Source organism: Candoia aspera, chromosome 5 (genome assembly GCF_035149785.1).
Source record: "Candoia aspera isolate rCanAsp1 chromosome 5, rCanAsp1.hap2, whole genome shotgun sequence".
NCBI lineage: Eukaryota > Metazoa > Chordata > Lepidosauria > Squamata > Boidae > Candoia > Candoia aspera.
Genome location: NC_086157.1, coordinates 91573424 through 91597665, shown reverse-complemented (window position 1 = coordinate 91597665; position 24242 = coordinate 91573424). Strand labels below are relative to the sequence as shown.

Sequence of the window (24242 nt, the reverse complement as noted above, 5' to 3'; positions counted from 1 at the left end):
AGTTATGACTTGCTTAATTAAGGTACTACATTGTATGAAATTAAACATTTAGCAAATAGGGTTGTTAAAAATTTAAGTCAGCTTCTGATAACTTCTTTAAAATGAATTTTTAGTCTATTTGGAAAACTAGATACCAGCTAATGTACTTCGTTGTAAAGTGATTAAAGTTAACATCTAATTATAATTATAGATACTGGTGGCATAGTGGTTATAGTGCTGGGCTAAGACTGGGGAGACCCAGGTTCAAACTTATCAGGGAAATTCACTGCTAACTTTAAGCCTGTAACTTTCAGCCCAATTTAGTTCACGGAGTGGTTCTTCTGGGGGAAATTGGAGAAGGGAGTTCTATGTATGCTGTCTTGAATTCTTGAAGGAGAGGTGGGATATAAACCTAACCAATAAATACAATAAAATAATTGTTCAATTTTGTTTTTGGTAGCCTAGACATGCAGTCAAGCTATTGTCAGTCCTTAATCAGATGCCACAGAGGCATGGTCCTGACACCTTTTTCAACTTTCCAGGCTGCAGTGCTGCAGTAAGTTTTAAGCAATCATTTATTGTTCGAAGTAAAAATTAAATCCTCTTCTACTGTATAACTATGCTTCCAGAAGCCAAGTGCAATAACTGTGTTTAATTCTTTTACTTACATAGAATTAGTTTGTATACATTCAGGAGCTTTAATGACTGAGAAAGGAATTGATTTAAGATGATTTAACTTGGTAAAATAGTTACTAGGTAGATTCTGCTGTATATTTTATCCTTTAGAAACACTGGGTCATGTGCATTACATATCCACACTAAAGAAAGAAATGGAAAGCAGGCAGAAAAAAACAAGCCCAGAGAGATTTTGTATTCCCATCTGTCTTCTAAATTCTAGTCTCCTTGTGTGAATTATGATGGGATGACATGGAATTGTGTGCAGATCTGTTCTGAGATTGCAAACTACTTGGTTTTTTTGCAAAACGTCTTTAGTATTATAAGCCAATAACTAACTGTTTTTTATTTTTCCCATAGGCAATTGCATTGCCTCCTATTGCCAAGTGGCCTTATCAAAATGGGTTTACGCTTAACACTTGGTTTCGCATGGATCCATTGAATAATATTAATGTAGATAAGGATAAACCATATCTTTATTGGTAAGTATGATTGTAATATTTTTAGCCTTGTTCTGTTTCAATTAAATAATTGCTTGCTTCTTTTAGTAGAGAAAATTATCTACAAGATATAGGCATTTTCAGATATTGTTGTAACCAGATGGAAATATCCTAAGAAAAGAGAAAATCTTTACACTATAGCCTTCTGCATGTCTTCTCACCATCTCCCAGTCCAACCTACCTCACAGGGTTGTTACAGGAAGAATTGGAGGAGTGAATGCTGTGTGTTTATGGAGGAAAGGCTAACATAAACCAAACTATTAAATAAGTAACCTTATTCCAAGGTAACATATAGGATTTCTGTATAATGTATTAATAAACTGATGCTATGATCCTATGTACACTTTCCTAGGAATCAGTGATACTAAGCACAATGGGAATTACATTTGAGTAAACATAAGATTGTGCTTTTGAATAAATGCAGTTTGGATTTGATCATTTCTTTCCATATCCATCATTAAAAACTAGGGCTTGGAAATGCATTACATAGGGCAGGAATGGCCAACTCAGGCTGGATTTACTCTGTATGTAATTTTATATGTTCCCCCATTTATAAAAATTAATTTAAGTTGGAGTCAGTATTATTATTTTGATAAAAATGTGAGATATAATGACATTCTACCCTTCAGCTTCAGTTACAATTTTCAAATGTCTAAAATTAACAAACAATAAATTGCACTAGTTTTCTTTTGTAACCTAAACATCTTTGGCATAGTGTTTAGGAATGGGAAAATGATAATAAATAATCCCAGGAAATTTAATTTTTATTGCCTTCTAGAGAACTGTTTAATGTTGAATATGTTAACAGATTATATGTTATATAGATGCACTTGCTGGAAGAAGGAGTTTAATAATGACAAGGGTACAGAATGTGCTTAATGGAAAACTTGTTGGGAAAGATATTGGGCAAGGCTCTGAGCACATACAAAAATAAAATAATAATTCTCAACAATATAATTGATTTTTTACTGCCTAGAAGTCTACAAGTGATTGATTTCTGATGTGAGTTCTGGAAAATTCTCATTATATATAGCCTGAAATATGTTTTATCTTCACTTTTATCTTGGAAGACTTGTATGATAAGTCCTCCCTACCACCATCAAAGTCCTCCCTTATCATTTAACTTTGAGAGATATTCAGCTTATTAGAGGTAGAGAGACCATACCACAGGTCAGCTCTGTGTAATTGCTGACCCAGTGGAAATCTACAAACCTAAACTTCTAAAGTTTCCTTTTACAGTCTGAATTTATTTGTGACCTACAAAAGAAAGTGTCAGAGAAAATAAAAGAGAAGGGTAGTTGTGTAGAATTGCCTGTTACTTTAAAACTTTGTCCTGTGATTTATAGTATTTTAGAATAATTAAATCATGCAGATAAAAACTGTAGTGTATGCAATGAAAGATAAAAGAGATTTGACTTAGAAAATAGCAGAGCTAAAAGTCATACTGTTTGATTCACACTAAATTAGAATAATTGAGCTTGAAAACCCTGATAAACAATGTGCCACAGACATTGAAACAATGCTGGAAGTAAATAAAGTTGTTCAAGATGAAGTGACCATTTACATGATCTATTTTGTAGAAATAATTTATGATTTTTAAAGATCCTTAAGCAAAATGTCTATAGTAGTCTTTATGGAGAAATGTTACATAATGTAACATCTACTGTTGTTAGCTCTGCAAGGTAGTCCAGACAAAAAGCACAGTCAGGAGTACTAGCTCTACCTTTACATATTTTTTAAATAATTTTATTAAAGATTATAATCGTAATAATAAAAACTAATAGAAACTAAAGAGAGTAAAAAGTGCAAAGAAAAAAAGTAGAAAATAGAAAAGAAAGTAAGAATATAGTAAAGAAAGAGAAAAGAAGTATATATACTGTATATACTGTATGTGTGTGTGTGTGTATGTGTGTGTGTATACATATATTCCAACCATTATAACAACTATAACAATTTTAGTAACTTTTTACCTCCTCTTAATTTACAACCAGTGATTTCTTCAACCCATGTCCCATCTCTTATCTACAAACAAATCCATGAAGCATCATCATTTCAGTCCTGGTGTCAGAAAAGTCCATTGAGGTTTGCCAGAAATAACAATATACTATTTTAACCTTGATCAAATAAACCAACTTTATATTCCTTTTTTTTACTTCTAAAAATCTCAATTTATAGTCCATTCAAGTAATGTTGTAGAACTTGATTTCTTTTCAAAATATGCCCCTTTGCCCCTTCTCACAAGATTCATCCAAGCTTTAACAAACCTCTTTTCTAAATCTAATATAAAAGAATTATCCAGGTCTCTCTCTTTGTTTATTATTTGTAATTCCCTTTTGATTTTTAAAGCATCAACTAATTTCTTTTGTATGTCCGATGAGACATCTTTTTCCATGTCATTCTTATAGCCTGTCATTTGTAGATTCATGTTCAGTGTCAACTCTGTCTTGTCAGATAAAACTTGTTCCTTTTCTGCCATTTTTTCCATAACATCTTTTGGACACGATCTATCCATAGAAGGAAATATTGCTCTTGACATTGTTGATATTAACTTCCGATTCCATTTTTCAAAAGTATCCTTCAGTATTTCCAATGTTATAATATTTGACGTCATTCTGTAACTGTTAATCGGGTTTATGTATTCTTCCCCTTTAATTAAAATCTTTAGTTCTCTTTAGTGTCCAATATTTAAAATTGCTTATCTCTATTATGTCTTAGAAAATTTTTTTATCATGTGTTAGAAAATATTACAAATAAGTCCACTTTCCCAAGGGAAGGATTTGTTATAATTAATTCCAAAATCTTATTTCAATTTATCTGGACCCTTAATCTGTTTATAACTTTCTAAAATCAAAGTCTTAATTAGCTTTTTGCTATTTATTTCAATTTTTTAAAAAGTCTTTAGCTTGTAGTTAAATTTTCCTTTTGTTAAGGATTGAAGGCAGACTCACCCAGTGTTTTCAGACTTGTTGAACCGAAGGTCTCTAATAACTGAAAAGTACTTAACAAGAAATTTCCAAATGTGATTAGAAAAGGAAGTATGCGAACTTAGTGTCCTTTTCAAGGTGCCAGCTGCAGTTTGAACAAGATGGCTATTCCCTTGTTTCTGTCCTGACTAAGCAAGGACCACGCTGAGATGAGGAAGAAGTCTCTAGTGTTTTATTACTGCTATTGTAGACAGAAAATCCTACCAAACTGAAGAAGCGTGGGAAAACCCAGACAGATAAACCCCAAAAGTCAAGGCGGGTCTGTTCTGGATTTCTTTGAATGACAGCTCAAATTCTCTAAACTATGCATGCGTTTTTCCCCCTGGATAGGAGCCCCCTCCTGCTCACCATCAGTACTCATGACATCTTCCCAGTGCTCAAAACATGCTGGAGACCACTTTCGTGCGGTCCCCTCATGAGGAGCAACTGTTTGAAGCACTTGTGGGTGATCTCCTGTCCTCTCTTTGTCTGGACAGGTTGAAAGAGCCAGTCTACTCACCGGCTCTTCGTTCTTCACCGCAGTCATCGGCTCTGCTTTTTGTGGAGTCGTCTTTAGTCTACCATTTCTTATTCCAGAAGCCAAGTGCTAGCTCTATCTTTATTGTAAGATTACATTAACAGAATGTTGCAACACTGAAAGTATTTCTATACTCCTTTCTTTTTACTCTCTGGAAAACCCTTCCGAAATGATTCCCCGTTCTGTGGGATGAGACATCTTTTACATGTTGGTAAAACATTTTTTACATGCCAAGACATCTTTTACAAGCCAGTAGACGGGCTAACCCTCCTGTCTCCCAAGGTCATTCCTACATACTCTTACAACTATTAAGGATATTCAGGATAATGAATATAATAACTGATCTAATAAATAAACATTTCTGAAAGGAATTATACTTTACGATACTACGGATGGGATTAACTATTTTTAAATGATATATGTTAAGTACAATTCTGCTGAATCTATGAAAACAGGAAAAGCTCCAAGTCCTCATTCAGTGGTATGAGACATATTTGTTTTTTAATCTTTTATAATCTAAAATACATTTATAGTAATATTCCTGTGAATAAAAAATTGCCAACTTCCTTTAATAAGATATTTATAACTATGATTTTGAATGCTGGTACAGATTCTACAGTAGTTGTGCAAGCTTTTTTCCAATTTCCTCATTACATCTTAATGTCTAAATTCTAACAGCATCCCTGGGACACTGATTATAGGTATTATCTTTAGTTACCCATTATGGATAGATTTTCGAACATTATAGTGAATCAACTTGTTCTGCTCACTCTATTTTTGTAAGAATAAAAGCATTTTGTTAAAAAAAAGTATTTTCTGTATTAGTTACTATCCTTGAGCCTACAACACTGACACCCTCAATTTACAACTCTATCATGAAGTGATGTAGTTGTTAAGCGAGACATCGCATGACTGCAACAAACTTACGACCTCACTTCTGCAACAGTTGTTAAGTGAATCACTAGCAGTCATTAAGTGAGACATCATGTGACTGCAACTTGCGATTTTACTACTGGCTTTTCCATTGACTCTACCTGTCAGAAGCCAGCTGTGAAGCACTCAAATGGCAATCACATGACTGCAGGACACTGATAGTTGTAAATGCCTGCTGGTTGCGAAGCACCTGAATCTTGATCAAGTGACCGTGGAGATGCTGCAATGGTTGTAAATGTGAGGACTGGTCATAAAGTTACTTTTTTGTAACTTCAAACAGTCACTAAAGAGGGCAGTCATTAAGTGAGACTATGTATATGTATTTGCTTTTCATTAATGTAATGGATTAATATTATTCTGCATGGTGAAGTTTAAATGGCATATTAAAAAACTGAGACTTTCAAATATGTATTATAATGTGCTTTGTTTGTTTTCTATTTATTTGTCTTCTTTTATCTTTCTTCCTTTATTTTTGTATACTAACAAAAGCTGTTAAAAAATCATAATGAAGATAACATATTTATTTGTAGCATTTGAAATACTGCAAAACCTATGTGGTGATTTAAGAAAGGATGCAATAACAAATTACCTCTCTCTTGGTAAGAATCTGAGTATTGTTTAAAAAAACAAACCAACTGGAAGAACGTACCAAGAGGTTTAATATAAGTTCAGATAGTTCCTCATCAATGTACTGTAGTGCATATAGCAATAGTCAAATCGTTAAAACTTTTAATGGTAACTAATTTAATGTTTTTACAGTTTCTGATCTGTAAAAAGAGAAAGCGTTGACATAGGTCAGAACAGATAATCATAATAAAGTGTTTCTGAATGTTCATCAAAATTTAGGAGCTACATAAACATTTGGAAAAAAGTGAGTTTACATTATGCAGAATGGCGAAATGTTACACACTATTTTTCATTATTACAGAATTCAGTATTTAGACATTAATATGAAAATAACTAAAAAAACCTTTGTCTTAGTTGTAAACTATTTGAAATATTTTCTAATTCTGTGGAGGAACTCTTGATTAATGTGAATTTAAAATAAATGCATAACATTATTTTGCTAAAAAGTTTATTTTCTTGGAAAGCTTTTAAAAATATATATATTTTTAAAATTTTCAGTTTTCGCACCAGCAAAGGTGTTGGCTATTCTGCCCATTTTGTTGGTAACTGTTTAATAGTTACATCGTTGAAGTCAAAAGGCAAAGGTTTTCAACACTGTGTGAAGTATGATTTTCAGCCTCGCAAGGTAAGCACAAAATGCTTATATAAGTAATTGTAAAGAATTATCAGATACTGATGCTGTTAGCCTATCATATAATCATGATTAAAGTTATAGAGGTCAGTATGGTCAAATTATTAGTTTAAATCTTTACATTTTGGACAATTCTGAAATCATCATAATAAATGTAGGCAAAAGGTGAAATGTCAGAACAAATATATGTGGCAGAAAAAGTTCTTATGTGTTCATTGTTATATAAGCTTTCAAAGAAAAAAAATAAGATGCTTTAAGTTGTACAACAGGCAAAACAAAGTGTCCATTTCTTCTCATTTAAATAGAAATAGCTTTTATAAATTCTGTGATAGTTGACTCTATGTTCTTAAGAGAAAGCTTTTACAATCACATATATGGGAAAGAGATCAGATTGCCCAGTTTACACTGAATGTTTTTACAAATTCTGTAATACTATCTTTAAAGAATTGCTTACAAAATTTAATTTCTGGACACCTTCAAAATACTAGTTTCAGATTCAGCAGTGTCCTCTTTTCTTAACTGTCAGCATTACTGGGAACCATTTAAAAATAATCCTAGCTTTTCTCTACTCTATTTTGTTAAATATAGGTATTACTGTCCTTTTGAAGTCAAATGATCTGCCGTACTAAAATTCATAGAAGTATTTAGTGTCTCGGTATGTGTTTGCCTTTTCTAGTCAGTGATGCTTCCATTTTTTCCCTACATTTCTTTTTTTCTTTTCATTCTTATTAATGCCTCAGTGCCTTTGTGCTGGAATGGTATGAGTATAATTTGTCCAGGGGAGCTTCTATGAGGCCTCCTACTAATTATGTATTTTACCTGCTGTGAAGAGATAAGTAGTTCATATAAATGGGAAAAAGTCAGAAAACATGCTTGTCTTTTACGTACATTCCAGAATCCTTTTGATTTGAGATTGACATTTTACTTTTTGTACAAGAATGGACTTTAAGGAAATTCCTTTAAGAATTTAAGAAAACTTAAATTTAGTATCACTAAATTGCTTGCAGTATACAGTTTTTATAGACTTTCTCACCAAACAAATAAAATTTTTATACCAAATAATAAATGTGCATCCACTATTCACACTATAGCTGGTTTCACTATGTTTATTTAGAAAACTCCTTCATGAGTTAGTCATTAGTGTATTTCAGAAAATGAAAAAATGAAAACAGTTTTCAAATTCTGTTCCTATGCTTTTGGATACTGAAACTTTTTCCTGAGGTTTAAAGTTGCAGTATTTTATTTTATATTGATTGATTATGTGCCATCAAGTCGTTTCAACTCTTATCAACCATATAGATAGATTTTCTTCATGACGATCTATCCCTAATCTGGTTTTCAGGTTATCCAACAGTGCACTCGTCATCACTGTAACTGAGTCCATCCACCTTCCTGCTGATCATCCACTTCTTCTCTTTCCTTCTTTCTTTCCCAGCATTATAGCTTTTCCAAAGAGCTAGGTATTCGTGTAATGTATCTGAAGTAAGGTATTTTGAGCCTGGTCATTTGTGCCTCTGGTGAGAACTCTGGGTTGATTTGTTTGATGATCCATTTGTTGGTTGTCTTGCTGCCCACGGTATTCTCAGGAGTCTTCTCCCATAGCAAAATTCAAAAGCATCAATATTCTTCCTATCCTGTTTCTTTGAAGTCCAACTTTCGCTTCCATAGAGTGCCACAGGGAATACCATGGCTTGCACGATTCTCATCTTTGTAGGTATAGAGACTTCACAGTATTTGAATATTATTTTCAAGGCCTTCATAGCTGCTGTACCAAGAGCTAGTCTGCAGTGTATTTCTTGACAGCTTATTCCTTTACCGTTGATGGTTGATTCTAAAAGGCAGAAGCTATTTGCCTCTTCGATGTCTTCTTTGCCAATTCTAAGGCTGGCTGTTCTACCTGTTGTCATTAATTTGGTATTCTTCATACTTAATTTTAGTCCCATTTTTTTCACTTTGCTCCTTAACTTTTATTATTAGAGCCTGCAAATCTTTTGCGTTTTCAGCTTTTAGGGTAGTGTCTTCAGCATAACATATTATAATATTATATATTAGGTTCAAATAAGGGAATCCTGGATTTGGTAGGGTACAGGTTTCTGGTAACTGTTACAATGCTGTGGCTGAAAGAGATACTTAAGCACTTCTACAACCAGTTTATTTTTCATTAAATTAGAAAATGCAGGCTGTAGACAACCTGCTTATTGGAACTGTTCAAAATCTGATTACTGTTTCTCATGAAGGTTGTTTGATAGACTTATAACTTGGAAACTGATGCTTTGAATTTTCAGTTTAAACTGTATTATGGATTGCTTGATTTATAAAATATATCTTCAATAAAATTCTCATAAACATTGAGTTATTAATTTTGTATTTTCAGGAAAATACAATTCTACTGTGTTATACTTTTAAATACCATAATTGTTAAAAAGTAATGGTGGTTAAAATGTAATGCTTCATATACATTATTATATATTTTGCTTTCTTTTTAGTGGTACATGATCAGCATTGTACACATCTACAATCGCTGGAGAAATAGTGAAATTCGCTGTTATGTTAATGGTCAGCTAGTATCCTATGGTGACATGGCTTGGCATGTGAACACAAATGATGTATGTTTTTTTTTAAAAAAATCTTATATTTCTGAATATATGCAGAAAATGATAGTATTTATTTATTGTTTACTTTTGGTTTATAAGGCCATTCCAGCTGAAAACTGACTCTGGGTGGTATGCATTAAAAAAACTATAGTACCTAAAAAAGCAAACAAAATTAAAAAGGATATTACATATCAGGGAAAAGACACACCATGGCCCAAACAAGCCAATATTCATCAAATATATATACTACCAACCTAGCCAAGAGCCAGGTTTTAAAGATTCATAAATATATGTCTTTTCTAGAAACTGCTGAGACAATGATTGTCCCTGAGTCCAGGGAACTCTCTTTCTTTAAAAACATACTACAGCTGGGAACAGATCCATCTCTTTTCTAAACTAAATTACAAGTTATTGGGGTCCTGTGATATTTTATTTTTTGAACTGTCATGGAGGATTCCTATTTCTGTAAGAGCAACAGCACTCAGGAAGGAAACACACTTCCTTGGGCACCATTTTCCCAATCTGTGCTGTTGTTTAAAAACACAATTTTACTTTTCTCATAGTAGAACAAATTGCTCCCCTATAATCTGGAGGAAAGGGCTGATTGCCTAAGGAAAATAAAGAACTGGAAAGATTGAGCCATAAATCTCCCAAATGATATATATTTTGACAGTAGTGAATCAGATTCAAATTGAAATATATATCTCGCCTTTTTCTAGTCCCTACAGTGTTTATTCCTCAGTCTTCTTTGTTTCTTAATAATGTCAAACAATAAGAGATCATAGCTTTATAACAGTTTCAGATTAGATTATATGCAAGTAGTATACTATGAAAACTTTCCTCTTGTCACTGCCCAGAATCGCTCTCTGAGTAAGATGGGCGGTGACTAAATTTGAAATATAAATAAATAAATATAAATATATATACCAACAGATTGATCATTTTAGTTATATTAACAAAGAATTTCCTAATAGATTGCCTTTATCTGTGTAACTTTCTTTATGAATATAAACTATGATTGAGGATATTTGTATTTCTCCTTATTGTTACATATTCATTCAGTAGTTATCTGCAAATTTTGAAAAACTTCTTGAGTAATTGAAATAGCTTGGATTTTTCCCCAAGTATTTATGTGTTTTTTATTGTCTAATGACCTAAATCTTTCTCCGCTGGTCCCTCTTTTTATATAGAGTTATGACAAATGTTTTTTGGGATCATCTGAAACTGCTGATGCAAATAGGGTCTTCTGTGGTCAACTGGGGGCAGTCTATGTATTCACTGAAGCTCTTAACCCAGCACAGATATTTGCGGTACATCAGTTAGGGCCTGGATATAAGGTAATGTTTTACTATAATTCCAGTTCAGAAAAAAAATATTATTGCATTAAATTATAATAAACTACCCTTATGTTATTTGGGCCCCTTTTAAATAGCCTTGAAGTTATAATTGTTATTTTATAGAATATGCTTTCAAATATATATCTACACATATCTAACCATTATACCATAGCAAATCTTACAGATATCCATAATAAAGAAAATGAATAGAATATTGATTTTTTTAAAAGATTACATTGTATTAGGCTCTATAATACATTCATTTCCAAAAACATTGTGAATACTTATAATAGAAGTTTGTCTTCCATTGTCAGATAATGTAACAAGTCAGCCGATTATCTCTTACTCATTGTAATAAACTCACATCTGCTAACTCTAATATGAACTGTTATATGATTCTGCATGGCAGAAGTATTTACAAGTGCTTTATTTGGTGTAGCAGTGGCTGGAATGCCTTATCTTTGCTAACAATTTGCATCTGTGAGGAGTAACTCTGTGTTCTTCTTGGCCCTTCTCTGCTTACAAAAATGCATTAAATTCATGTAATAGTTCACAATATCTTGGAGATTCTTGTAATATTTTTTATTAAAAGAGTGGGAAACTATAGTGCGCTAGATTTTGCACCTAGATAATTCCTGTTGGAATAAGAAAACATGTACTGTATAGCTGTATTCCCTTATGGTGTATGTTAGAAATTAGCTAGCTTTTTGAAACAGTTACCTCAATAAATAAAATACTTTTTTTATTTTTGTTATTCTTCAGTAAGAATATTTTAGGTCCAAACAAAGGGGAAATAACATGCCTGATTTTATTAATATGGAATGAGTTGGCCATATCTTGATTATTCATTATGACATTTCTGCATGTCCTTCCATGTTATATAAGAGCTGTTGTAAATATCACAGTGATTGTCTGCTTTAACTTTCTTCCTTTCTTCTGCAGAGTACCTTTAAATTTAAATCTGAAAGTGATATTCACCTTGCTGAACACCATAAGCAAGTTTTGTATGATGGGAAACTTGCAAGTAGTATTGCTTTCACCTACAATGCTAAGGCTACAGATGCTCAACTATGCCTTGAATCCTCACCAAAGGAAAATCCTTCAATTTTTGTACATTCTCCACATGCTCTTATGCTTCAGGTTTGTGTAACAGTAGGTCTATTGTTTTCAGTGTTTCATTGTTTTCTTAATGGCCTATAAAGCCAAGTGTGAAAGCTAACAAATTTTAAATAAATCTTGAAAAATCATTTTTATAAACTATTAATTTGTACAGCCTCTACAAATTATTTTCTTTTCTCAGTGTTGATTAATTTTGTGTTGTTGTTGTTATTATTATTATTACTATCTTTTTTCTGTAATTTATTTTTTATAACCTTGAATTCATGATCTTGGTTTTGGTAATGGTAATCCCTGGATTATTGATGAAATGGTAGCCTTAATTATTTATTGTAAATGAAATCTTTGTGTGTGTGTGTTTTTATATGTGTGTGCTTTTTTGTTATTTTATTTATTTGAGGTGAGATAAAAAGTTTCAAATTATGTTGCTTTTAGAATAGAAATAACCTAGTCTTAAATATCTTAAATAAAGAAATCAACCTAAAGCAAATGAACTTGCACTCCCACTGAGTAGCACATATTTGACTTTGGCTGATGGCCCAGTACAAAGAGAACTGCTTCCTCTTCTTCTTTTGTTTAATGCAGGATGTGAAAGCAATTGTGACACATTCTATCCACAGTGCGATTCATTCAATAGGAGGAATCCAAGTTCTTTTCCCTCTCTTTGCCCAATTAGACAATCGGCAACTTCATGACAGTCAAGTGGAAACAACTGTCTGGTAAGTTTTTGTCAGGAAACCCTATTGTTGGAAATTCTGGTAATTTTGGATAATATTTGATAAATGTGCTGAAGTGTCTTTTTTTCTCTGTATCATGTTCTGTCACTTTTCTTTTCACTCCTTTTTTCATGGTATTTATAAACTGCTTTATATATCACATTAACCCATGATTTGCTTAAACACAGTTTACAATTGTCTGGGCTTGTACAATATGCTGAATTGTAAACCATAGTTTATGAACAATATTGACTGGGTTCATCCTATACCTAAGGCAGATCAAAAGCATCACATTATAACTTAGCACAAATGTGTTAACCTAGTTATACTGTGATCTAAGAGGAGGAAAAATAATTCAACCTTGAATCTAAGGTCAAGAAATAAAACAACCCACCAACATCTGCAGGGGGAGTCAACATTGGCACGATGTTGGATGGAATGTATAAAGCATGCTCAGCTCCACATTCAAAGAGGGGAAGACTTGCATTGCAATATCCAATCTACCATCTTGCTTCCCAGCCACCATAAACACCCTGGCATAGTCTGTGGTGGTATAAGTGGCACAGGATAATTAAAAGAGCTGGGTTTTTTTTTACATCAACTGTTTGATATTTGCCTTAAAAATTTCTGGTTCATAACCACATTTAGCAATGGTTTGACTGACCATGGTTTGTTTACCCACACAGTGTCTGGGTTCATAATAAAGTTAAGCTTTGAAGTATGATCAGTATACTATAATGTTGAGTACACACTAAGCCAAAATCAAAATCACAGTAGACTTTACACAGTGTGGGAACCCAGTCTGTATCTTTCAATAAAACTATTTTCATTCCTTGCTACCATATTGAAAAATGATTCCTTTCTGAAGGAATTAAAAGTGAAGGAATTAATATTAGACATTTCTAAGCCTATCCTGTAAATGCTAATGTCTGTTAAAAATAGATTCCCCAGTAGATTCCCCAGTAACCTATTAAGGGCTCAGAAGCTTAGCAAGATTGAGCATCATTAGTCCTTGAATGGGAGACCATTTATAGAATAATCGACCTCTTAGGCTGGACTGTGAATTGAAGAATGGAATGGCAAACCACTTCCATATCATTGCCAGGAAAATTGTGAAGTCACCAGGAATTAAGCTTGAGTCAAAGCATTACCTTTTTGCCACTAAATGGTCCCAAAGGTAAAACATGAATCTCTCATATTAAGAGAGCTTGCTATATTATTTAACCTTTATAAATAAATGCCCCAAATTGTTTTAGAACACTTACATCGGACATTTTTCATTTTGATTTTCTAGTAAACCAGAATTAAATACTATTATGTGAATTATTGAGTAAACATTAATGATATGCTGAAGTAATATTTGGGGAATTTGCTACTTCATAGCATTAAATGACAACTAATATATAAAAATTCACAAAAGCTAGCAAATGAAAACTAGTATTAGTAGAGTGAAAACATTGCAATTAATTGCTTCTGATTATATTATTGGAACTAAATAAATATTTTATATTGGAGTTAGACTCTTAAATTGAGTAAATAACTCCTGACTGCTACTGAAATTTGCTTTTCAGTTGCAAAAATGTTTGGGAAGATATAGTTTGGACGTTGCGCAAACACCACACCATTCATTAAATAAAGGGTTCTATTAATTAAAGCACCCAATCTTTTTTTCAGGCTTCTGTGCAGAGGTCCAAAAAAGGTGGCCTGCTTTAATGAATTAATTTTGTGTGAAGGCCAAAACACATCTTCCAAATTATTTTTGGAGTGTGCACATCTGAGAAAAAGTGAATATACATATTTATCTGTGCTCTGGTAAAACAACACAAGAAAAATTTCTAGTGTACATCAAAGTATTACCAGAATATTCATTCTCTGTGGAGTCGTTGGCGCTCTCTGAGCCTTGTTGTTTTCTTGCAGACGTTTCATTGTCAGACTAGGCAACATCTTCAGTGCAAAGAGGGAGTGGGCCTTGCTCTCAGTTTATATACCGTGGCTTGCCCTGCTTGTATTGGTAGGGGTGTTGTTCTCTCCTTGGGAGTTCTTTGAGTGGGCTGTTGTTTGCTGCTTGGTTGACTGCCTGAGTTAATGGTTCCTTGATTAGGGTGTATTGTGCTGTTTGATGGTTCATCTGACGTTAATTGTAGTGTTGATTTTTGCGTATCTGGGTGTTGATTGCTGGCAAGGGAGTGTACTGGTCTTTTGGCTTTTCTATTGTCTCTTTTGAATGGTATGTAAATGTTGTTTACCTCTATGTGTCTGTTGATGGCTGCTTGGTCCAAGTGCCAGGCTTCCAGGAATTCTCTGGCGTTTTTGGATTTGGCTTGGTTTAGGATGCTCACCGTTTCCCAGATGAAACTATGGTTGAGTCTGTCCATGTGTTGTGAGATTAAGGAGTTCTCATCGTGTCTTCTGACTGCTAGTTGGTGTTCGTAGATGTGCTCTGCTAGTCTTCTGCCTGTCTGTCCTGCATAGTGACTGTTACAGTCTTTGCATTGTATGTTGTAAATAACTCCTGTTTTTCTTCTTGGGCTATTGGGTCTTCTTGGGCTTTGGGTTGCTTAATATGTTCTGAAGAGTTTTAGTTGGTTTATGTGCTACGGTGATGCCATGTGGTTGTAACAGTCTGTTGGTGGATTCTGAGATGTTTCTGATGTATGGCAGTGTTATCCTTTTCATAGTTTCCATTGGTTGGGTTGTAGTGGGTTGGGTGGTGAGGCACTTTTTGATAAAGTTGAGCGGGTATCCATTTTGTTGGAAGATGCTGTGCAGATGTTCTTTTTCTTTTTCCTGGTGTTCTGGGTTGCTGCAGTGTGTAAGTGCTCGTCTGAATAATGTTCTTACACAGCTTCTCTTGTGGGAGGTTGGATTGTTACTTTGGTAGTGGAGCACTTGGTTGGTGTGGGTAGCTTTCCTGTAGACTTGTGTTTCTAACTTACCATCATTTCCTCTACTGATGAGGGTGTCCAGGAATGGTAGTGAGTTGTTGTTTTCTTCCTCCCTTGTGAATTTTATTCCATTAAAGATATTATTGATGGTTTTGTGGGTTTCTTCCGGTTGTTCCTTTTGTATTATGACAAAAGTGTCATCTACATACCGGATCCATACTTTAGGTTGTATGTGTGGGAGTGCTATCCTTTCCAGACTCTGCATTACAATCTCTGCTATAAGTCCTGAAATCGGTGATCCCATGGGTGTTCCTTTGATCTGTTGGTATATTTCTCCATCAAACTGAAAGTAGGTTATAAGGCAGAGACTGATGAGGTCCATTATCCTAGGTATTTCTATTATGGTGTATTTGGCTAGGTCTGGTGTGTTGCGCAGAACTGCAGCCATGGATTCTTTTGCTAGGGCCAGGTCTATGGATGTGAAGAGAACTGTAATGTTGAATGATACCATGATCTCATCTTCGAAGTAACAGCCACTATGTAGGACAGACAGGCAGAAGACTAGGAGAGCACATCCACGAACACCAACTAGCAGTCAGAAGACACGATGAGAACTCCTTAATCTCACAACACATGGACAGACTCAACCATAGTCCCAACTGGGAAACGGTGAGCATCCTAAACCAAGCCAAATCCAAAAACGCCAGAGAATTCCTGGAAGCCTGGCACTCAGACAAAGCAGCCATCAACAGACACATAGAGGTAAACAACATTTACATACCATTCAAAAGAGACAATAGAAAAGCCAAAAGACCAGTACACTCCCTTGCCAGCAATCAACACCCAGATACGCAAAAATCAACACTACAATTAACGTCAGATGAACCATCAAACAGCACAATACACCCTAATCAAGGAACCATTAACTCAGGCAGTCAACCAAGCAGCAAACAACAGCCCACTCAAAGAACTCCCAAGGAGAGAACAACACCCCTACCAATACAAGCAGGGCAAGCCACGGTATATAAACTGAGAGCAAGGCCCACTCCCTCTTTGCACTGAAGATGTTGCCTAGTCTGGCAACGAAACGTCTGCAAGAAAACAACAAGGCTCAGAGAGCACCAACGACTCCACAGTTCAACCCTGAGCTACAAATATTTGCTTTGATTGGTATTCATTCTCCATTTGTACTAAAAGGACTCTTCTTCAAGTCCTACTTTTGGCAGCATGAAGATGTCTCTCAGTAAGTTTTGAGGGACATGTTTGTTTGTTTAAAGCATTTATATAGCCGCTCCTCTTGTACCAAACTCTGGGTGGCTCAAACCCTCAGAATGAAAACAATAGCACTCTACAATAAAATAAAAACATTAAACAAAAAAACCTGGCACCACAGCTAAATTTTCCCATGCAGCCCACAACAAGTTTGTCCCATGTTGATCTCATCCTATCCCAGCCCTTGGGTGAAAAGTTATGTCTTAAGTGCTTTCTGGAAAGTTAAAAGGGTTCCTTCACTATCTGGTTGCGAGCAGTATATCTCCATAGCCATTTTGCTTCTATGATTAATGCTCATGGTTGTAAGAAAAGAACAAATATCTGGTTTTTTAGTCTTTACACTGGACTATTGAACTGTTAGCTAGTAAGTTTTGTTTGCTTTTTTAATGTGGGAATGTTGATTATCCAGTCACAATTCTTTTACTGGGAATGTTCACTGTGGCTGCAGCTGGGCTCTTGCTATTGGATGTGTACATTATGTGTTATTTGGGGAGATTATGTGCTAGGGAGATTGTGCAGTAGGGAAAGCACATGAGGTGCATGCACATTCACACACACTTACAAATGTGGAATGGGGGACAATGGGAAAGAGAAAAGATCTTTGCTTGACCAAAGATGATTTGTGGGGGAAATTGGTCTCAAGAGGGAGAAAAAAAAGTTCCAGAGACACAATAGCACTGAGAAGTCTCTGGCTTGGGTAGTTCTACTTTGTATTTCAGATCAACTTTTCTGATCTCTCAGGTAGATTTTGGATGTGAGGGTTATTTCACATAGATATATTGATCTTCTGTTTCTCTGGCAGGAGATCACTAGTCTTATGAAACAGTTTTAAAGATGCTGCCATCTAGAAGTTGCTCAGATTACTGCCAGTTGGAATCAGAAATAAAAAAAGCTACAAGGATATATTTACTTCTCTGGTTCAGATGTGCTTATCCAATGTATCCAAACTATGGGGATTAAGAGAGTTGGGAAGGAGAGAGAGGCTCCAATGCTTTAATCCTTTCTTAACACTCTTATATTGCCTGCTTGTTGTTTTAAAGAAGTCCTGAATGCTTCTTCCTCTCTTCCACCCTCCACCCTGTATGAATAAAAATGACAACAAAGCCTTTCTCCTTTTTTACATGTTTGAGATTAAATAACAGTTTTCTTCCGATCATATGTAAATTTATTTTAGAAGCATTTTGGAGAGAGATGTTAGCAAGTCTCCGTATTTGATCTGCATTTCCTCACAATTCCTCAAAAACCTAACAACAATTTTTCCACATGGTCATTGTGGGATAAGATTTTCTATTATAAATAACCAGAAGTTGGTATTCTTGGGTCCAGTGTTCTGAGTTATTTTAATTTCTCTATACTTTGGAAGTATTATTACTACAAACAGTTAACATTGTTGTGGGAGGTGAGAGGCGTATAGATTGTTCCTATTTTGTTAGCAATTCTTAGATGTTTGCAAACATCCCTATTACTGCATGCTGAATATGCTGAATTTTTAAAATAAGGATAAAGACCACAAAGACTGCTTTTGAAGCCACTTATTAAAAAAAAGGATTTGTGGTTTATCCCCTTCTTCCATCCGCTGTTTTTTTTTCCTTTCAGTGTTATTCATGGAGCCTTTTCTAATTCTGTGGTGACATTCTTTTTCTCCTTTACCCACTTTTCTTTCTATCTGGGTATCCTAGCTTAGAGTCACATACAAAATTAATAGAATTTTCTATTTTTTTAAAAGAAAGATATTAGATGTGTCAGCTGTTGCTAAAGACAGTTGATGCTACAGGCTATCTAGAGACAATTTGGTCAGGCTTCTTGACTGATTTGGAGATTACAATGGTCTTGGTTGCCTAACGGATAATAATGCTGGGAAATGTACCAAAGGGATATCTTTATGTTGATTTTGCTAAACCTTCCATCACGAAACATATCCTTGGATGTCTAACTGGAGCTTGAGGAATTTGATGTGGTCACCAGGTCCTTCTTCAATACATCCCCAAAGATGGTACTGTGAAGCTGCATCATAACGTGTTTGTCTCTGGTTTATAAAATCCTTTAGTCTTTCAATCTATCTCCTGTAGTTTTTCATAGCTACACGGAATCACTGGAATAGTTCATCTGTATATTTGCAGTTTATGTCATTAGGTGATAGCCTGCTGTTTCTTTCCTTTCCATCTCATTCTAGAAAAGCTATGCAAGTCATGAAATAGTGCCTGAAACAAATAATGGACTGGATGTCCACTGAGGACCAAAGCCCTATATTCTAATCGAGCTCCTAATGCAGTCATGGTTTATAGCTCGTTTTGGATGTGGTAGTCTTACCTTTTCAGGCTTATAACTTGGATATGCTCCTTGAATCAGTTTTGCTCCTGGATTGCCAGACTGCAACTGTAATCAGAAGTATTTTGTCCAGCTTGGCTTGGGTGTTCACCACTGTATCCATGACCATGATTATGCATGTCATAGTTACATCAGGAATGGGTTACTGTGATATGATGTAAGTGAAAATGCATTTGATTGGATGATGGAAACTTAAGCTAGTTTAGATAGCAGACATTGTCAGGCTATAGATTGGATTTGGATATTCGTATTCATTTCCTTTTCTTTTATGAACATGTTCATACTTTAAAGAACTTAGAACAAGAATGTAATTATTTCCTTAGTCATGAGTTTCTCCATTTATTGAAACTAACTGGAGAGCTCAAGTGATCTGTGTGATAGATCATTTATTGTTGCACAAGTCTGAAATAGTTTGTCAGAGAAGATCCATTTTGTCTAATCTTTCCTAGTATTCCACTATAATTTGAAGATGTTACTGCTTGTTTTACTAGGAAAGGGCCTGGTTTATTTTAGATCTAAAGAATCTTAAAAAAAAAAGCTGGGTATATCAGATATCAAAAGATGTGCCTTATCCACATTGGTACTCACATGTATCAACCTGCACTAGAATATTTTTTTAAAATTGCACATTTATTTAACATTAGAAAATAAAATTTGGTTCAAATAAAATTGAAGTAATTAGTAATTGTGTGGCTATTTAATGGAGATATGGGAAAGAATGGAAATAATATAATTTCAGATATTAGAAGGCTTCATGCTCTTGTGTTTGCTACCATTGAAAATGCTTAGATTTTAGCAGCCTTTTTAATTAGTAAATTTCTTTAAATATATACAGTAAGAGTTAATGAAATAACCCTTTGTGATCAGTATTACCCATATTTTTAAATTTAACATTATAAATATATTTTGTAAGCTTCCATAACATCTGTTTAATGTTTAAAAGAAAAAAATCTTGTCATTCAGAGAGATTTTGTACATATTAAGAATGTCATTCATATTTTCTTTTTATTTTACTATAGGCTATAGATCATGGTTTATGATGGAAGCATTTAGGCTCTTGATATTTTGTGAATGCAGAAAAATATGTACAGAAGTGAATAAGGATTATTTTTCCTAGTTGCTTTCTAATGCCCCCCAAAAATATGTTTGAATCTACAGTTCGCATTTTTAATTATCCAAGATAAAAATCAAATATTATTTCCTTTATTTGTTTGTCTATCTGTCTGTCTCTTTATCCATCCTTCTATTCAGCCATCCATCCACACATTCTCTTTCGATAGAATGGGTATTATGTATATCAAAACACATATTTAATGGAATCATGACTGAAGTGAGGCTATTGGGCTAAATTAAGTTCTCTTTAAGGTTTATATGGCTGAATCACTTGAGGATTTAAGAGATATCTCACTTCTGCCCTGACAATATCAAGCTCCATTTCTTGTGCCATTGCTATTAAGGGAAGCTTTGCAATTTCTGCACTGTTATCTGGATTATAAAATATTAGATGTTGACTAAGAGTTTGAAACCAAATTCTGACAAGATAAAAGTGCTTTGAATCTTACATTTGGGAAATTGGTGTTTATCCCATTTTCAGCAGGGTTGGAATATAGGATTGATTGATCCAGCATGGTTATTGAAGATACCGATAGCCTTGACAGAACAAGGTATATTTTCCAGCTTAAGTTAGTTCAGCAACTGTAAGCATTCTTGGATAGGTATAGCTTAGGTATAGTGATCCATGCTCTGGTAACCTCCTGATTGGATTACTGTAATGCATTATATATGAAGCTGTCCTTGAAGATGACTCCAAGTGTTCAGTTCAGAACTTGTCTGCTATAATTCCCAGTGATTTAGTTAAATGAACCATAGTACCCCAGCTCTTAAAAAATCACATTGGCTCCTTCTTCATTTCTGAGCCTAATTCCAGCTCCTAGTTCGTATCATTTAGAGCCTTAAATGGGTTGGATTGAAATACCTGAAAATACTTCTTTCGTCATAATTTTAATTATTTATTTAATCAATTATATAGCCACTTATCTTACAATCATGACTCTGGATGGCGAACACAAGATTAAGAACCAAAGGTATACAAACAAAGTAAACAACAGTAACACAATAATAGCACAATGGTACTTGAGGACAATGAAACTCAAACCATATTATCCCAGTCACATCAGAAAAAAACTATAATAATGGGTTCATCCAACCTACAGCCCCCAAGCCCAGGGGAATATCCAGGTCTTGAAGGATTTATGGAACACCAGCAGGGTCAGAGCCAAACAAATCTTGGGAGTGGGGGAATATGATGTTCCAAAGGGCAGGTCCCTTGACAGAGAAGGCACATTTCTTGGATCCTGCCAGATGGCACTGCTTAATCAATGGGAGCATCCCCTCACTGCTGGATCTAGTCGGCTGGACAGAAACAGCTGGAGGGAAGTCCTGCAAATAATTCAGTCTCTTGAAGGGCTATAAAGCCCTTGAAGGGCTTTATATGTGGCAACCAGCACCTTGAATTGCACCTGGAAACCTACCGGGAGCCAGTGCAGCTCATGGAGCAGTGGTGTAACATGGTGTAATGAGATGTAGCCACAACTGCCCATGCCACCACATTCTGGACTAGCTGCAGTTTCCGAGTGTTTTTCAAAGGCAGCCCTGTGTGGAGCATATTCATGTGGAACATGACCAACGCATGAGTGACTGTGAGAAAGGTCTCCTGATCCAGGAAAGGGCTCAATTGGTGCACAAGATGAATCTGTGCAAAAATCCCCCTGACAATGTCTGCCGCCTATTCCTTGAACAGGAACTGCGAATCCAGAAAAAGCCCCAAATTGTATACCAGTTCTGTCTGGTGCTGTGCCATTCAATCAACAACTAAAGATGGAAAACCTCTGGATCCAGGGTCCTTTGAAACCCAAAGCTATTTAGTCTTTTAAACCCCATAGTCTCCAGAAAAGAACCTCAACAGTATTACTTCATTGGCCCAAGGAAGAGATGTATAATTGGGAATGATCAGGATACTGATGATACCGAACCCTGTGCTGTCAAATGACCTTACCTAGCGGCTTCATGTAGATACTAAACAGGAGTGTGGAGACCTCACAAAAAAGGGGGGTTGGGTCATATCTCTTCCCTCTTATCATCACTGACAGGAACTAGCCCTGGAGGAAGGAAGAGAACCACAACAACATTGTGCCCCCTCACTCCCAACCCCCTGAGCTAGTCCAAAAGAATACTATAATCAATGGTATTAAAAGCTGCCAAGTGATCAAGAAGAACAAGGATTGATATTACATCTCCATCCTACCCCTGCCAGAGGTCATCCACAACTGTGATCAATGTTGTTTCAGTCCCATACTCCAGTCTAAAATCTAACTGAAGGGTTCCAGATAATCAGCTTCTTTTAGGGCCTTCTGAAGCTGTAGTACAACCACCTTCTCAACCACTTTCCCTAAGAAGGTAAGGTTGGAGATGGGAGCAAAATTGTCCAGCATAGGTAAGTCACTCTTTGTCACCCTTCATCAGCACTCTAGGCATTTCTTCTGATATTTCATCACTTGGAGCAATTCTATAAACCAATGGTAGCCCTGAGCTCCATGAACAGAGAGAAGCCCCATAGATGCAATCCTGTCCAAGTCTGTAATTGCTCACTCTTTCCAGGTGGCAACCAAGAATTTGGTCAAATTGTGCACCTGACCTTCAGGAAGAAACCCAACCTCCCTCTAAAACCCAGCTGGGTCCATTAGCCACCTGGGGTAGACTGATAGAATAGGTCATACCTTCTTACAGTGGGGACCAGCGCTAGAGCCCTCCTGGGCAATCAGAGAGTGATCAGTTCATGGAAATGGAGTGATGGTAGGTGCCTCAAAACCAAATCATGTCACCACTGCCCTGACACAAAAAACAGATCCAGTGTTTTATGGTCAAGTATAAACAACCAGTTGCACATGCCTAATTCTAAAATCTTCAAGTTTTATTTTCCTAATAAGGCATAACCTGATTTCTCACTGTTCTAATTGGTACACTTTAATCTATTGCCAGGAGTGTGACAGTTTCTCCTAATCCTTTCTTTATCTGTTTATGTGACTCACTTGTGTAAAATGGCAAAATACTAACTTTCCTTCTAAAATGGCTGTAGTTTAGATTTCTAATAATTACTTTCCGCACTAGGCAACAATCCCAAATGATCACTAGAGCCCTACTTTACAAATAGGCTCTCACATCTAGTAATCTGCAGGACAACACCTCTGAAGGCCTGAAGAATATTTTGGATGACCATCCAAACACCCCTGGTCCAACACTCCTATTCTGGGGTCAGTCCTTCAAGATAGATTAGACTAGGAAACCAGTGCCATGTAGGTCAGTACTACTTTTATTGTAAACCTATAGTAATAGAATCTTGCAAGTCTGAAAGCATTTCCCCCCCCCTCCACTTTATCTTTGTGTGAACTATGGAGGGGCTTACCTAAGACGTTTACTTGCATTCTGGCCCCTTTTATCTGACTGTTGCCTTGGTAGCAGCTCTTCTTCTTGTCCCTTAAGTCCATTCCTTCTGCCCTCAATAGGCTGAAGCTATACCCAAAATCTGGATGGGGACATTTTTGAGAGGGTAACCTCCCCCCCCCATGCCATCCAGGTCTCTGTGCCATCCAGATTACACCAGATGAGAGGAGCTTTATTACAAGCTCTGCTGGCATTCATTAGCAGCAGCCAAAAGCCTGGTCCTCTGAATGTCTGATGCTCAGACACTGGGGAAAAGACCAGGGGCCTGGAACTTGGAATCAGTATAAGAAACCGAGACTGCATTCCTTGAATGTGTCCTGCTCCCATTTCCTGCCATAACTCTCTGTGATCATAGCTACACTAATATATGTTCCAGCCCCCAGCCCCCAAAAGCAGATCTCCTTCCCTCCAGCCCCAGGTAGCCCTCCCCTATGACAAAGGACTCTAGGTCAACCATCTTCCTAACACTCTCATCATGGGGTGACCTGTTTCTGCAGAAGCATTCAGTGGCCTAGATCCCAGGTAACTCACCCCAACAAACTGTACAACCACAAATATTTTCACAGCCATGAGCCACCTGCGCAAACAAACCATGGACTCCGTTTAGATTTGTATTTTTGTTAAGGTCATGAGATTAGGTGTTTTTCG

The 24242-nt window shown here is 35.7% G+C and overlaps 1 protein-coding gene across 3 annotated transcripts in view; it reads left to right on the top strand.

The window, feature by feature from the left end:
• The window catches only part of NBEA (neurobeachin), a 454810-nt gene that overhangs the window by 44952 nt on the left and 385616 nt on the right, over positions 1 to 24242 (top strand). For all 3 annotated transcript variants that reach the window (XM_063305700.1, XM_063305699.1, XM_063305698.1), the window contains exons 4-10: positions 440 to 535; positions 1015 to 1136; positions 6714 to 6840; positions 9333 to 9452; positions 10631 to 10777; positions 11720 to 11917; positions 12479 to 12612. In XM_063305700.1, the coding sequence (XP_063161770.1) occupies positions 440 to 535; positions 1015 to 1136; positions 6714 to 6840; positions 9333 to 9452; positions 10631 to 10777; positions 11720 to 11917; positions 12479 to 12612 (944 nt within the window). The remainder of the gene's footprint in view (positions 1 to 439; positions 536 to 1014; positions 1137 to 6713; positions 6841 to 9332; positions 9453 to 10630; positions 10778 to 11719; positions 11918 to 12478; positions 12613 to 24242) is intronic.